The sequence below is a fragment of the Aureobasidium subglaciale genome (assembly GCF_000721755.1).
Source record: "Aureobasidium subglaciale EXF-2481 unplaced genomic scaffold scaffold_43, whole genome shotgun sequence".
Classification (NCBI taxonomy): Eukaryota; Fungi; Ascomycota; class Dothideomycetes; order Dothideales; family Saccotheciaceae; genus Aureobasidium; species Aureobasidium subglaciale.
The window spans coordinates 43,915-58,387 of record NW_013566952.1 but is presented as its reverse complement, the minus strand read 5'-3'; the positions used below and the strand labels follow the sequence as shown (position 1 = coordinate 58,387).

Sequence of the window (14,473 nt, the reverse complement as noted above, 5' to 3'; positions counted from 1 at the left end):
AGCTGAGACAAAAGAAGATCGACACTTTTCTCCATCGTTTCGTACGCAACAAAAAGCGTAGTAGCGCGCAAACGCACGTAAGGAGAAACCGGTGCTGATCTCTTTGGCTCTAGACTTTGTCGCTCGGGCTTCTCGACGTGATTTTGTAGGGTTTCGGAGGATAGATGGGAAGTAGACAGTTTGCGGAAATAAAGGATAGTTACGTGAGTCGATGTGATGGTTATTGGCGGGCATGGTCGCGCATGTAGTTGAACACTGCCGCGCAGAACATTTTGAGGAGTCGAAGGGAGGAAGAAGAGTGAGGAGGATTGAGCAGTGAGTATGATTGTGACGGTTCTGTTCTACGTGTATCAGTCGTTTGATGTTTGAGGGGTCGAATGTCGATGATTCATCAAGACCCGAACCATCTCTTGAGCCAGCCAACCACTCCAGTCTGCGGCGGTGAAGAAGGCGCGTGATTTGACTCCGGTGCAATTGATTCAGAGGATCTGGAGCTATGTCGCTCCTGTAAGATGGACTCATGTAGCCATGCAGCGGTAGATTCTTTGTATCGTGTACTCTCCTCTTCCATGCCTTTAATCGCTTCTCTTTCCAATCGATCCAGTTCGGCTCGCTTCGCCGCGAGTTCCTTGAAGGTATTCAGAAGTTTGCCCTCTGTATTCGCTTTATTGGTGAGCAGTTCTCTCGCTGCGACTTGTAGCTGGCGACTCATATTTGCGAATTGTGTTTCTGTTTCAGGGTCTCCAAGGAGCTTTGCGAGTGCTCGGGCATCGCCAGTCCAATACTGCAAGGTGGGTATATCGGCCCTGTTTCTATGAACCGCGAAGTTGCGAAGTGTTGCTAGTGATCTCCACAAGACAGAGATTGATCTACCAGTTTCCTTTAGCACAAGTCTTCGCGCGGCTCTGTTGTTGCACAGGGGGTTCTCCAATAATTGCAACCATCGTGTCAGCTCCATGCTTTCAGGGCAATCGAGTTCCCATTGCTTAGGTGTTCCTTCCAAGATGTCGGGATGCTTCCGCTTGACATACTCGAAACAAAGCCTTTCCAGTGAGGTTTGGATGTGAGTGATTATTCTGTACTGAGTCGAATATGGTAGGAATTGAGCTCGGATCTGTGGGACGGGCATCGTGGCATGTTGCGAGATGTGGGATAGGCTTTCATCCTGCTCATCGAGTATCTTACGATTGTCATCTCGCGGTTTGCGTAATAGTCTGAAATAGTCCCTCCCAAATTCAGGAAACTTGTGCGTCTCATGGGAGTTGAGTGTCGATTCTACGTCAATTTGAGCACCAGGATTCTGCCCGTCCTTTGACTCGGCTTGCTTGAGTGGTGCACTGGGAGTTGGAGTATAGTGGGCATGGTCGCTATTGACGACGCTGTCATCTTCAATGCTGTCGTCGGGCACGTCTTCATTTAAATCGCTGCGGGCTTTTGGAGGGGTTGTCTCTGTTGTGGGCTGAGCCGCTTGCGGTGCGGACTGGTCATGCAGTTTCAGAGTCTTCTGCCTGTTCTTTTGCTTCGATCTTCTTGTCTTCGCTTTTCCAAGAGCTGGATGACGCACAAGAGCCGAAACTTCTCCCGAAGAAGCGTTTTCGTCTGGTATGGGCTGCGTCTCGTCCGTGGAAGTATTCAGAGGACGAGTGTGATCGTCCGTGTCTTGCAACGTCGTGATTGGGGGCGCAATGAAGTCCAGAGAGCCCTCAGCCAGCTGTTGCGGATCATTTCCAGCCAGGTTAACAATGTCGTCATGCTCGACTGCATCGGCAATCTTCGTTCCTACGGCGAGTGTTGCTGTAGATGACCACAGGTCAGTCGGAGAAATTATATTGTTTTCTGTATCAGGTCTTTGGGTCTGAGACTGTGCAATCTCGTGATTCATCTCGTCGGCTTTCGTGAAAGATGGAGGCTCGGAGACTCTCGGATGCTGAGACTCGAAGATCCGCAGGCCAGTGATATCCAACTCTTTCTTATCATTCGAGGCAAATTCCAAATCCTGTGGAGAAGGCAGTATAACGTGATCGCTTACTGACGTCTTTGCATATTCCAGCCGCATAATCTCTGCTGACGTGTCTGATACGACTGGATCTGCCACCTCTGTGGTTGAAGCCGTCTGAGCTGTCATCAGCGAAGGAACAATGTTCTGGACTGAATACGCGTCGACTGCTGTGCTCCGAGCCAGTTCAGCTTGCGACGAGCAGAATCCCATCCGAAGCAAATCTATCGTATCGCCCGTATCGGTCATCGGCTCAACAACATCCATGTCTGGGAGTCTGAGAGGCGTCCAAGGGCCTGCTGAGGGGCCTTCGGAGACCCCAGGGTGATTGATCTCGTCAGCCTCTCCACAAGGTGCCACATCTTGCGCACGTGGAAAGACAGCTTGAGATGAAACGCCAGCTTCCTGTTGTGCAAAAGGCCTGAAACTGGAGACTATTTGTGAGGTCGCAGATTCTTGTTTTACAGTTTTGAAATGGTCAAAAGGCGACTGAACCTCGTTTTCAACATTTTTTCTTGGCTCCATGTTGTCCGGAAGACTCGAGGCCGCTGTGATTGCTTGATCGTGGTTCGGAGATTGCGCAGAGTTCACAAACATTCCTGTTCGTACCAAATGGGACAGGCAGATGTAGACTCGCCAAAATCCCATAGACTGTATTATGGCTTTGATTTCATCATTGGATTTTTCGAACTCCCTGAGCCTGGCTAGTGTAAGCGAACTCGAGGTGTCAGGCGAGAAGCCCTTGAATACGGGCTTCAACACCTGGTAGAGCCTGATAGCATCACTGGAGGTCGTTCGTATCGTTCCTCGTCCAGAGCGGCCAGCTTCCGAGGATGTTGATCGAAGTTGTCCAAGTGTCCAGTTGACATCTTCATTGGAAGGGTGCGATTTCCTAGACTCGTCCTTTCGACTCGGAGCCAATTGTTTTGCAGCTTCATCCACGGCGCGACAAGCATCCCGATAAGTTGGGCCTTTCGATGGATCAATCTGAAAGACGCCTTTGCGGACCATTAAGTGAGTAGGGGGAATAGTCTTCAGAATGGTGAAAGTCTTCGGCAGCTTCTTAGCAGCCGAGAGGCGTCTCAATTTGACTTCGATTTCATGCTTTGACGTGGTCGGGGGTGTGCCTTGAAAATGTTTCATCAGTAGCTTATACAGCCTTTCCTTGGCCGCGAACTTGAGTTTTCGCTCGGCGACCGTACTTGGGAGACCATCGAAGCGCATCAATAGCGGGTGCTAGGAGTAAGTTGAATGGAAGGCGAGTGTCAAGTACAGATCAGTCATGACGTGGAGGAAAGTTGTTGCACGATGTGGCACGTAAACAGGAAAGATTTTGGCCGCGGCGAATTTTAGCCGGCACTGTACTCGGGTATGCATCCATCACCATTGATACGGCGAAAGAGAGTAGATGGATTAGAGACTCGACATGTAATTAGACTCTTTACAGCACTGTCAAAGACTCGATAGAAGCAGAAGGTGGAAAAATAAGCCTTTTCAGTGTTATGGGCAAGTGGCTCAATAGGCGCGCCTGCTTCACGAACGTCGGAGCAAACAAGCAATTATCAGTCAACCAAAATGAGAGTCAGAAATGTGATATATATAGACAAAATGATAACGAAACATGCACAGGAAGATAGCCAAGCATTGCCTAATTGAGATAAAACGCCTTCCCGATGCAGATGACCACAGATAATCCCCAAGTAAAACTCCTGCCCTAAATCATTTTGTTCTTGGATGTAATCATCGGCTCAAAGGATGCCAGAACCGCCGACGAAGATGGAGAAGGTGGCAATGGTGATGAAGACGGTGCCAAAGATGACGGCTAGCGTCTGTCTTTCGAGCGAGCTGGCTCCGCTCTTGCAGGTGATGCAAGTGTAAATCTGGGTGTCGTTGCCAGAAGTGTTGTGGTAGTCTGTGCTTTGAGGGACATACATGGCAAAGAGATGGCCACTGTAGACGGGGAGGTGGCCATAAGCGGCAGTCGCGCTGACAGCAGGCAGAGCGGCGTCCATGATGACGAGAGTGTAGGTCTCTGTGAGCAGAGGGATGGTGGCGGTGCTCTGGTAGTCGCCGGTGTCCCATGTGACGGTACCAGATGTGCCATTGACGGTCTGGTTGACGGCGAGAGTGTACATGTGCTGGTTGGCAGCGCAGGAGGCCATGACGTCGAGAGCAGTCGGGGTGGCGGACAGGGAAGTCATGTTCCAGGCAAAGGTGATGAAGTTGCCAATCTTGTAGTAGGTCGAGGTTGCATAGACGTCGGGCGTGATCATGGCGATACCGCCGTAGCCAGCCGTGTTTCCGTACGTCTTTGTCTTTGCAGATGACGCCGTGCTTGTTGCCTTGTTGCTTCCACTGCTCTTGCCCGTCGACTTGCCGGTCGTCGAAGCGTCCGAGGGGTCACCAGACTTTGAGCTTCCGGATGAAGCGGCGCTGCTCTGATCGGATCCGGTCGTGGTAGCAGCGCTGCCGTCGGTCGAAGAGTCCTTGTTCGACGAGCTTGCTGTGGATTTTGCTGACGATGCGGCTGTTGACTTTGCGCTAGAAGAATCGGCTGTGTTGGAAGCAGCGGCGCTCGACTCTGGAGATCATTAGTCAGTACGCGTAATCCGTAAGCTTCATGGAGCAACTGTCACATACCAGAGTTGTCCTGTCGCGGGAAGATGTAGTCGTTGATGTCGCGGATGGCTTTGAGGTGGAAGGACTCGGACCATGGTGCTGATGCTGAGCTCAGGGCTGAGAAAAGAGCAACCGAGGAGAGGAGCTGTGCCGGACGCATCTTGTGCGGTTATGCGTGGTGCTTGTGAGCGAACAGGGGCTGTTGTTGTCGTGTTTCGCTCCTGCAGGTGGCGGTCCCGGTGTCCTGTGGATGGAGGCTCGTCGTATACCGGTGTTGAGCGAAGGACTGGCCGTTATGGCAAGGATACAGCTGGCGTGAGGTGTGGATGAGCAGAGTGATGCGTGAATGGCAGAGACGGACAGAAAAAGAGAGCGAATCGTAAATACCAACGAGGCCCGCGCCCATCGCCCGCCGACTGTTTGAGAATGCGGGAGCGCTGACTCTTGGCACCCGCCATTTCTATTTTGAGCCTCTACAACTTTAACCTTTTGCACTTGCCCTCGGTTTTCCTCACCACTTTCTGCTCGGATACGACTCCTACCTCGAAGTCATACTTCTCCGCTGCTGTACGGTCTCTGTCCAGACAGTCTGCCAAAGACTGGCGTGAGAATTATCCTGAACGACACAAGGAGAAACTTGCGCAATTGAGACCCATTAACTCAGAGAAGCGCTTGAATGACGTGCATTACCTGATGCGTGATCGCCGGGGCAAGTGGTCACGTAAGGCACCTGATTTCCTCAAGGTGTTGCCCTTGAAATCCCACCAGCCACTCGTATACAATCAGAAGACCGAGCATTACTGTGATGGATGTGCGTTCATCAGGCGAGGAGGCTTCAGACTGTGGTGGCAGCCCCTCGCTACTATCAAATATGGATTCTCTTCCGGAACCTCAGAGACTCCCCTGCAATACTTGCTACACAAAAGATCCGGTCTTGGAAATGTGGATGCCTGAAGGCTACGAGGACGTCAGAACATGGCCAGAACTCGAGGCACGACACCAGCAACTCAACAAACGGAACCTCGGGAACGGTCATGACGAATCTACGTGATCGAGCAAAAACGACGCTTATCTCATATAGAGCAATGGAGGCGTCTCACTATAGATCGCTGTCGTCCACGGTACCCACAATTATGCCTCCCCTTCCAGACTGATCTGCGAGCACCGCTTCGAGCGAGTTCAACTCCGCATCAAGTACACTGGCCTCCTGATTCCTCGCCGCATTGTCGAAATCGATCAGCGTAGCACGGTCATCTCTGATGAGGATGTTGTGCTTATTGACATCCCCATGCTTGATCCCTGATCCGTGCAGTCTCTGCAACGCCTGCTGGCGGAGGGTGATGTCAATTGGCTCTGCATGACGAGCGTCCTGGATATGCTCCATCGCAAAGCCGATCACTCTTCCCTCTTCGGTGAGGTGCGCAAGGAACTTGGGGCCGACATTGAGATCTTTGATCCACTGGTAAGCTTGAGTTTCTTGGTTGAGCCATTGCATTTCCCAGTGAAATTCTGCCAGCTTGATAACGACCTTTCCGTTGAGCTGCGAACAGGTAGCTTCGTGTACGTTGGACCGTAGCTTCTTGCCCATTTGGAAGCCCAGGAACTCGATGAACAGCGGATGCCAAAGCTCAGTCACAGCAGGCAGCGTTTTATTAGTGGCAGAGGCGAAATATGGCGTGCCAGTCGACGGATCCGAAGATATGTGAGCGGTGTTCCATCGGCCCTGCGGCAGGGGGGGCAATGCAGCTATCAACTAGGGCTCGCAACACATTGTAAAACTGTCCCAAACGCCTGGAGCTACAGTGAGATATCTAACATACTTGTGATCGACCAGTATGCGTATGTCACTGATATCTTCAGTATCGACGCTGGCGTCAAGCATCTGAACTTTCGACATTGCGACGGGGTATGTGAAGATAGGTCCAGTCGATGAAATGAAACCAAGTTTCAAAGAACAAGCGCGACACGTGATTGAGTTGTTCAGATTGTGATTGATCTTCCCAGATTGTGAAGAGCGCAAGGTTTCTATGTTGATTGGTTGCCGAGAGACTGCGGAAGTCGATACGTGCCTCACTCGCGCTTATCGTAGTGATGTGTATGGTGCGCTGGTTTTTGCAGCGAACATCTCTTCACATTCTCACAGATTTCACCTTCAGCGTTCCGAGCAAGTGTGTTCGGCGGCTACCAGCTTCGTGCAACTTATCGGGTAGTTTCGATGGAAACATAAATATGCTTCGTCAAAGCCTGTACACATTGACCCCCTTTGTTACTTTTACACTCTTCAGATTATAGAACTATCAGAGCATCTACCTCAAACCACGCTTGAACTGCACGGAAACCAACAAATCGGATCCGCTGTTATTCCCGTCGGCATTAAGAACTCAGCGTAAGTACATGAATACAATTCTGCACAGCTGTCTGATGTCATATAGCGCAATGTGTACCCTGTTGATGCATAACTACACATGTGGCTGCAAGAGAGAAGGGCAGTACATCCAAAGCGCAGAGCGCCACGGCAGCAACGTCAAGTGTGATTCAATCAACAAAGAACAGATGCCACCTTCCTTGCACATGTGTATTCAGCACATGATCAAGCCTGGCAAAGCTGAGATGCACCGTCCAGTGGAGCGTACCGGTTGAACGCGAGGGGTTTGGAAGTTGCGAGGGGACGCAGGATGAGCAGCGGAAATGGAGGTGATGCGAGGGCATCGATGTTGACGGAGTGCGATTGGGCTAGCACTGTCTCCGAATCGTCTACGCCGAATTGAATGGTCGCTCTGTCCACTTCGCCCATGGGTTACAGTGACAGTAAGTAGAGTATTCTACTACGTGCTCTGGTCCCAAAATGGGTTCCAAGCCAGTGTCATACGATACCTGGCCTGGTACTGTCTTGCATTCGTCGCTTCATGTCGACCTTCAACGATCGGACCGTTCTCGACCAGGTGAGCTTCGAAAGAGTGGGACCAGAATGCGCGTCTGGGATTGAAGCGCTGCCCATTCCAACCGTACGAACGAGAGTCTCGACAAGCAAGGCAATGGAAGCCTTCAATCACAAGTCCAGTCTTTGCATCCAAGGATAGGATCTCAACAACTGCCATACAGCGTGTCTTGTCAGCATATACTCCAGTGTAGTATGGGCCTTCGATTTTCTCAAGTTGGGCCTTTATAGAATCAGACGCATCGCGAAGAATGCTCCGACGATCCCAAAGAAGACGCTTGCGACACCTCTCCTTTCTTGGCGAGTATATCCCCGGCAGACTTATCATGTGTGGTAGGTCTAGCAATGATTCCCTGAGGGCTTCAAACTTCTTTGGTGTGGTGAAATCGCAAGGTAGATAGTTTCGATTGTAAACGAGACATGAAAAGCACACTCTCTCGCAGGTGAGTAGATAGATATAGGTACCGAAGTCTCCACATGTTTTGCACTCAGTTGTATGCAACGTTCTGTGGAGTGTCTCGCAGTTAATGTATTGAGCCGTCTCGATCTTCAATGCACCACGCAATGCATGGGGCGCGTGCTTGACAATTGCACGTAACATAGGGACACTATCGACTGTTGATGAGGCTTGCCGATTGACCATTCGAAGATTGGCGAGGGACTGGAGATCAAGCTGAGTAAGAGTCGCTTGGATGAGCTCCGGAGGCATCGATGCGAGCAAGCCAAGGTCCGACAATGGCTTGCCAAACGCGCGCTTACGCTTCCGAACTGGCGGTAAGTTCTGATCGAGAGTGTTGAGTTTCTCGATCACAGGCTCGTAGGTGAGCGATCGCAGGTCCATTGTCATCTTGGAATGCTGGAAATGAAGAACATGCCACTTAGATGTATCTGCGATTGTGGCTGTAGCTCTGATCACGGGGCGGCGTTCTCCAACCGGAACCTTTCTCCGCTTAAGGCTCTTTGTTCGTCCGCTTCTTCCGAGGTTCCTCGCATCCTAACGGAAATGATACACGTCGACTCCACAATCGCGATGAGAGCTCCGTGACTTCAATGGCTCCTTTCAGACTTTCAAAACACCCGTCCTCGAAGTGCCGATGGCCCAAGACCGACCCAGGGAGGGTCTGAAACACGCCATGTGCTTGCGCAAAACGTGGAGAATCGCAGATGCAAAAAGCTTCTCTTCAACCTTTGTGGATACGACCGCAATGACGCTGCTTGCGTCAAGGAAGCCCTTGCAAGCCTCAACTCAGATATATTGCTCCAGGACGATCTCCCGACGTCAGCGTACCTATAACCAGGAATTCCTTTAGAAGCGAGGCATTATTGTTTCCGATGACTGGCACGGCTGGTACTCGTGCGACAGGACGTGGTGTTGATCATGCTAGACGTGGGTCGCATGCATAAGAGACAGCATCAATCGTCGCAACTATAGTGTAGGTGACGACAGTATCGATCAAGGTAGGTTTTTGCATTGACTGTTCATGCCTATAAAAGCGCCGAACTCTCGTCTTTGTTCCATTGTCGCATCGTGTTTTCACAAGGTACCAGCGCACCGCTTCTTGGAATACACTCTACCACCCATTTTCATCATGTACACCTCCATCAATCTCCTTGCTGCTTCAGCCAGCCTCGCCGCAGCAGCAAATTCCTACAAAGCCTCTTTTACTCAATACGGTTCGACCGACACCTGGGGATCTGGAAACTGCAATGTAGCAACCACAGCTTGTGGCTTCTACACTTCTGTACGTCAAGCTTTCAAGCATTACGATCTGTTCCGTCCCTTCTGCCAACTCTTCTTCGCCCCTTCCTTCGTTCTCTCTAGCTTTCACACCCAGATCAGTAATACTGACATGTTCATTCGCTACAGCCCGGCTTTTCAGCAGCAGTATCTCAGAACGAGTTCGGCGTCGGCACAGGCGCAGGAGCAGGTCCAGCATGTGGAACCTGCTGGAAACTGACTGCGTCCACCGACTCCTCGGGCAACAGCCTTTCTTTCGGCTCTCCCATCGTGGTTCAAGTTACCAACCTCTGTCCTGCAGAGAGTAATCCCTTGTGTGCTCAAAACGGTCTTTCCGGCACCAACCAGTACGGCGCAAACTTGAACTTTGACCTTTGCATTGACAGTGGGGCTAGTGGTGCGTTGTTTGGAAATACTGGGGTGGGATTGGCGGTGGGAAGTGCAGAGGAAGTCAATTGTAGTGAGTGGAGTGAAAACCCCCCCCTTCTCCATCAGGGAAATATTCAATGTCGTTATCTTGCTCTTGCTCTCGCGCAGCATCGCCATGACCTCTAAATGCCCCTCTAGTTGCGTTTGGAGGTGCTTCTCCTGCAATAGTGACTCGAGGTGGATCGTCAAAAACGCTACTCCCACGTCCTTCGGCTAAGTGAGTGATTGTTGTGACGTTGTTGTTTCTTCCTTGTGTGGCAGGTGCATTGGATGACTTCGTATTCCGCTTCTTGTCTCATGGGGGCTGGGACAGAGATATTCCCGAAAGGGTTTACTTGGACACGTACCTTACCGTCATCGCGAGGGTCACCGGGAGGACCACAAGGGCAGCAATGACATCCATCGCCACGTACAGCTGAGTAGTTGCCGCAGCAAAAGGTGTTGCTAAAGCGTGCAGGACCACAAGGACAACAGCCACAACCGCCACCAATCCCACAATTATTACCATCAAAAACATTATTTCCGACTCTTCCAATCGATCCACAACAACCATTATCCCTAGCCGTAAATTCCTTCGAGTCAGCAGTTACAAACGAACTCTTTCCAAAACCAGCGCTTCCAAAGATAGTGCTCTTATTACCACTCGCACCATCACCTCCTCCACCACCTCCATTCCCACCCTCAGAAGGTGGAGGCGGAGGCTCCTTCTTCTCTAGCTCCTCAACACCATCCCCTCTCAATTTCTCCGTCACCATCTAAGAAGTCTTGTGCAATAAGCCCATCAAAGCCTCCTTGACACTGTCGAATTGTCTATACCCATTGCCATCGCGATTACTCTTACTTATCGTGAAGGGTTTGTTGTCGGCTCCGAGGACAATGGCTTGGTATCCTCCTTCTGTGTAGAGGGTGAGGATTTTGTAAGGGGATGCTGTTAGGAAGTCTAGATTGGCTGGGGAGGTGAGCTGGTAGATGATGCAGAGGGAAGGGAGAACGGGCAAGTACCGCTTATCTGGGCTCGAAGGCCTAGGATGTCTGAGTCTTGGGGGGACCACATGAGGTCAGTCTGCTCTCGCAAAATACTGCTGGAGCCTGTTATGCCAACTCGTGAATGTGCTTGTGCTCAGCAGATTCGCTGATCGTCCGAGAGCGACTCGGAAACTCAGAGGGAGAATATGTCGAGTAGATCCTTTTACCAAGTTGTCAAAGCATACATGGTCAAACACGAAAGCGGATGTGTACACAAAATGCTCGACAAAGAAAGCGTTCGTGGCTTTCAAGCAGGCCGCAGAGCAAAAGGCTTCAAGTCCAACTCAATCAAAGGGAAAGCAGGTTGAGACGACTGAAGAGAATTGATAATTATAATTGACGAATCTGCAAAGATCGAGAGGCCAAGACTCTTGCATCCAGTAGAGGTGCGGTAAAGAACGACTCAACACCTCCAACTTTATGCGCGAAGAAGAAACAAAGAAACAAAGAGGTATACCTGCCAGAAAGAGAGCGAAAACACCTACGCCAGCGTCGTGCTTTACACCTTGGCCAATACATAATCCACCTTAGCCCAGAGGCCGGTGAATGCCAAATATCTCCTTGCCCAAATTCTCAATCTCATTCTATTTGATGAGGTTGGCAAACACCATCGTCTTCTCGACCTCAAGTTCCCCACTCTTACTAGCGACAGCGACGACCTCGACCTCGATTCTGTTGACACCAGGAGTGAGGGCTGTGTCGTAGACTTGCTTCCTTTGGGGCTCTCCGACATTGAAATCGCGAGTGATGCCCATCAGACGAGTGCCGTTGACTGTGACGAACAGCTTGTACTGTCGTTGTGCCAGGAGACGTTGCGAGACGGTAGGGATGATGCTGATGTAGTAACTAGCGGCAGGGATTGACATTGTTAAAGACTGCTGAGTGAATTGCTTGGAAGCAGGAACGTCGAGGTGAATCGGCTTGGCAAGGTTGAGCTGAGGATGTGTTGCGATAACCAGACTCGGTAAGAGGGCTTCCGAGGCAGGCTTTGAGCGAGTGTACTTGTCGACAAAGGTTGGCGGCGGCGGTACGTATTGCGGGACGTAAGGGGTAGGAGGCAGCATTGAAGGGTGCGGGCTGCCACTTATCGCACGGACAGAAGGCGGAGGAGGCATGGAAGTGGCCGTTCCTGCTCTTGGACTCTGCTTGACGTCCGGAGCGATGCTCTGTGGGCGAACGGTCGCAAGCGATGGCGACGCAGCCACTGTCGTTTCCGTCTTGACCGCGGTTGTGACGACTGGGCTTGATGCGCTGACACTCGCTTGCTTGACTGAAGAAGGAACCTGCGAGTTCGATCGTGAACCGGCGGCACTGCTGGTAGGTCGTGGGCCCGTTGCGACAGGAGTCTTCTGTCCGTTGGTGATTGCCTCTTTCGCAGGAGTACTAGTAGGAGCTGGCGATCCTCTTGCGCCGAGATGCAGGACAGCTTTCGGTCGTGAAGCGTTGAGCTTGATCTTTGGTTGTGCGGGCTCGTCGACTTGAGCTTTCGCAGTTGCCAGACGTTCCTTGAAGAGATCCTCGAGTTCGACGGACAGGTTGTAGATGTCGCTTCCATCCTCGTTGTAGTCCCTTGCATTACGCCAGATGTATGAAACCTCTTCTTCGAATGAGTCCCAAGTCTTGAAGTCGCTCTGTGACGTTGCGGATCCACGGCCGTGTTGTCCTCGTACTCGCTTGCGCACGGCGTTGAGTGACACGGGCTTCTTGATGACGGCGTAGTAGTCGGTCAAGGTCCGTGGAGGTAGCGTGACGAAGGGTTGGAAGATGTCGACACTGACTCTGTGTTAGCAGTGCTTCATGCAGGGCAGGTCAAGTGGCGTACTCTTGATCCGTGTGGCTGATCAGACCATTGACAAGGTGTTCCTGTGCTTGTTGGAATGTCTTGCCGGTAAAGTCATCTGGGTCTGAGGTCTCCAGAGCAGCGGCCGGGCTCGATGCGGCGGCTGGAGCGGCGGAGGACTTGCGGTCGCGATTCGCCTTGAGGGAGAGGGTGATCTTCTTGGGCTGCTCGCTGGGATCGCGCGTCGGAGGCGCCGAAGAGGCAGAGGCATCGTCGTCGTGACCGGGAATGGGAGTGGGAAGAGCGACGTAGTTGGGGTCTTTGTATGCGGGATTGTGCTTGGTCATGAAGTTGGACAGAGCCTTGCGAATGCGCTCGGCGTCCTGGTAGACGGTCGACTTGTCGTCGTTGTATTGCTTTGCGTTGGAAACCATGCGCTTGATGTCGCTCTCGACGACACTGAGGGTGGGGTATTCATGGCGCTCGAGTTTGTCCTGGGAGCTTGTGTCAGAGGGTGTGAAGGATTGCAGGCCAGGAGGAGATCGCATACCTGGACGGTCTGGATGGCAATGGGTAGCTTGATTGTGCGGTAGTAGTCGGGCAGTTCTCGCTGTGGCAGGAAGGGTCAGCATTGGTGACGGGGCTGTTTGTGTCGGTGGTGGGTCATACCTTGCTGGGCAGGTCGATGAACAGGTCGGCGATCAAGCGGCCTCTGCGACACGGTTAGACTCTTGAGCTCTGGCGCATGCGCTCCAGCTGCTGCTGCTGCGGCTGCGACTCACGTCTTGTCCTTGGCCGACTTGAGATGGTCAATAAAATGGAGGCCAATCTTTGTCGTCGTCTGCGGGGTCTCGTGTTCCTGCGAGGTGGAGGGTCAAGTCAGAGACGATGGTCTTGTTCGGCGTCCAAGCGTTCGCGTTGGTGAAGGTCGCGCTCCGTCGGTGGTGACTTAGCGGCTGGCCAGCATGACGGTGCTTGGGGAAGTGCAGAAGCCTCGCCGCAAGTCCACGACTCGACGCGCTGCATTGCACCTCCCATACCGCAGCTTCCTAGCAGATGGACCAGATGGATGCGCACTCACCAGTGTCGTCTTTTGTCGCTTGCTTGTGCTGCTCTCGACCTTTGGGGACGCGCCGTCGGCTGCTTTGCGCTTGCGGTTGCGGTCCATGATTTCGGTGTCTCTGTTGTCGCGTAACTCTGTTTTGCCGTGCCTGATGCTGTCTGGTCTGTCGCAATAATCGTCGTTCTGCTGAGTCGTATCTTGCGCAACTGCTCTATCATGCACTTGCGCGTCGCGCCTTCCCTTTGCTGCCAGTTCACTGGCCGTCGGCACGGACCACCTCACACGTGATGCATCGAGGAATCTACTGTCGCGGTCTCTAGAATAATTTACTTCGTGTTATGCTACTATTGTCAATGCTGTCTTCTCATCGAGAGTGTAACTGCATGCATTCACGAGCCTTGAAGCTTGTGAGTCTTGGGACGGGGTTGGGTGCTTATTGGCGCTGTCGAGGAAGCTTCCCTCATCGGCCACGAACATCTATTTCTGACCTCATCTGACTGTCTTTGCACTTGGACTCGTGTATTGAGCTACAAGAGATCATCCGGATCAATGGAACTCTCCATTACTTGATCGTGTCAGTCGCCAGCTTCCTTTGTTCCACCTTGTGATACCATCAAGGACACTGAAGAGGGGTTGACGAGTATTGGAGAGAACTCAACTCGGCTCCACGACATCGCTCTCGTTCGTGACATGTACCCGGGCGGCACAAGAAGTCACGGCAGATAAGCACCCGGACTGAACACAGCAGTAGATGGTGAAGGTATTGTTACCTTCCGCTAGGGAATTGCCCGAGTCCACACTCATTGCTCGGACTCGGCAGTCTGATCAATGTGTTCCATTCTCTTGGTGATATAAATTTAGGATCCCCATGACGGTATGCAGCC

At 51.9% G+C, this 14,473-nt stretch overlaps 8 protein-coding genes across 8 annotated transcripts; 2 read left to right on the top strand and 6 right to left on the bottom strand.

The window, feature by feature from the left end:
* Positions 1–198: 198 nt before the first annotated feature.
* Positions 199–1,466, bottom strand: AUEXF2481DRAFT_571226 (uncharacterized protein). Its single transcript, XM_013483437.1, has 2 exons — positions 1,339–1,466; positions 199–1,283 (listed from the first exon to the last, which is right to left on the bottom strand). The coding sequence occupies exon 2, from the start codon at positions 1,127–1,129 to the stop codon at positions 392–394; it is 738 nt and encodes a 245-aa protein (XP_013338891.1). The 5' UTR covers positions 1,130–1,283; positions 1,339–1,466; the 3' UTR covers positions 199–391.
* Positions 1,467–3,464: 1,998 nt separating this feature from the next.
* Positions 3,465–4,988, bottom strand: AUEXF2481DRAFT_45139 (uncharacterized protein). Its single transcript, XM_013483414.1, has 2 exons — positions 4,637–4,988; positions 3,465–4,577 (listed from the first exon to the last, which is right to left on the bottom strand). The coding sequence occupies exons 1-2, from the start codon at positions 4,773–4,775 to the stop codon at positions 3,745–3,747; spliced, it is 972 nt and encodes a 323-aa protein (XP_013338868.1). The 5' UTR covers positions 4,776–4,988; the 3' UTR covers positions 3,465–3,744.
* A 726-nt stretch (positions 4,989–5,714) lies between these two features.
* Positions 5,715–6,512, bottom strand: AUEXF2481DRAFT_9477 (uncharacterized protein; the record flags this gene model as incomplete). The annotated part of the gene is made up of 2 exons (XM_013483405.1): positions 5,715–6,338; positions 6,417–6,512. The coding sequence occupies 2 exons, from the start codon at positions 6,510–6,512 to the stop codon at positions 5,715–5,717; spliced, it is 720 nt and encodes a 239-aa protein (XP_013338859.1).
* A 403-nt stretch (positions 6,513–6,915) lies between these two features.
* Positions 6,916–7,348, top strand: AUEXF2481DRAFT_571007 (uncharacterized protein). The gene is made up of 2 exons (XM_013483436.1): positions 6,916–7,001; positions 7,048–7,348. Exon 2 carries the CDS (start codon positions 7,052–7,054, stop codon positions 7,253–7,255), a length of 204 nt encoding a protein of 67 aa, XP_013338890.1. The 5' UTR covers positions 6,916–7,001; positions 7,048–7,051; the 3' UTR covers positions 7,256–7,348.
* Positions 7,050–8,400, bottom strand: AUEXF2481DRAFT_93005 (uncharacterized protein; the record flags this gene model as incomplete). Its single annotated transcript, XM_013483435.1, has 1 exon — positions 7,050–8,400. The coding sequence occupies one exon, from the start codon at positions 8,398–8,400 to the stop codon at positions 7,441–7,443; it is 960 nt and encodes a 319-aa protein (XP_013338889.1). The 3' UTR covers positions 7,050–7,440.
* A 572-nt stretch (positions 8,401–8,972) lies between these two features.
* AUEXF2481DRAFT_570973 (glycoside hydrolase family 45 protein) lies at positions 8,973–9,880 on the top strand. The gene is made up of 3 exons (XM_013483434.1): positions 8,973–8,986; positions 9,048–9,295; positions 9,421–9,880. The coding sequence occupies exons 2-3, from the start codon at positions 9,143–9,145 to the stop codon at positions 9,844–9,846; spliced, it is 579 nt and encodes a 192-aa protein (XP_013338888.1). The 5' UTR covers positions 8,973–8,986; positions 9,048–9,142; the 3' UTR covers positions 9,847–9,880.
* AUEXF2481DRAFT_570895 (uncharacterized protein) lies at positions 9,594–10,684 on the bottom strand. The gene has a single exon (XM_013483433.1). It carries the CDS (start codon positions 10,473–10,475, stop codon positions 9,915–9,917), a length of 561 nt encoding a protein of 186 aa, XP_013338887.1. The 5' UTR covers positions 10,476–10,684; the 3' UTR covers positions 9,594–9,914.
* A 646-nt stretch (positions 10,685–11,330) lies between these two features.
* AUEXF2481DRAFT_48753 (uncharacterized protein) lies at positions 11,331–13,694 on the bottom strand (the record flags this gene model as incomplete). The annotated part of the gene is made up of 6 exons (XM_013483420.1): positions 11,331–12,519; positions 12,569–13,020; positions 13,077–13,136; positions 13,196–13,238; positions 13,309–13,385; positions 13,608–13,694. 6 exons carry the CDS (start codon positions 13,692–13,694, stop codon positions 11,331–11,333), a joined length of 1,908 nt encoding a protein of 635 aa, XP_013338874.1.
* Positions 13,695–14,473: the final 779 nt, after the last annotated feature.

Coding starts and splice junctions, on each gene's coding strand:
- AUEXF2481DRAFT_45139 (XM_013483414.1), bottom strand. CDS start 4,775: ATGCGTCCGGCACAGCTCCTCTCCTCGGTTGCTCTTTTCTCAGCCCTG. Junction 4,578..4,636: donor CCCGCGACAGGACAACTCTG/GTATGTGACAGT, acceptor AATGATCTCCAG/AGTCGAGCGCCGCTGCTTCC.
- AUEXF2481DRAFT_571226 (XM_013483437.1), bottom strand. CDS start 1,129: ATGCCCGTCCCACAGATCCGAGCTCAATTCCTACCATATTCGACTCAG.
- AUEXF2481DRAFT_571007 (XM_013483436.1), top strand. CDS start 7,052: ATGTGTACCCTGTTGATGCATAACTACACATGTGGCTGCAAGAGAGAA.
- AUEXF2481DRAFT_570973 (XM_013483434.1), top strand. CDS start 9,143: ATGTACACCTCCATCAATCTCCTTGCTGCTTCAGCCAGCCTCGCCGCA. Junction 9,296..9,420: donor CTTGTGGCTTCTACACTTCT/GTACGTCAAGCT, acceptor CATTCGCTACAG/CCCGGCTTTTCAGCAGCAGT.
- AUEXF2481DRAFT_570895 (XM_013483433.1), bottom strand. CDS start 10,475: ATGGTGACGGAGAAATTGAGAGGGGATGGTGTTGAGGAGCTAGAGAAG.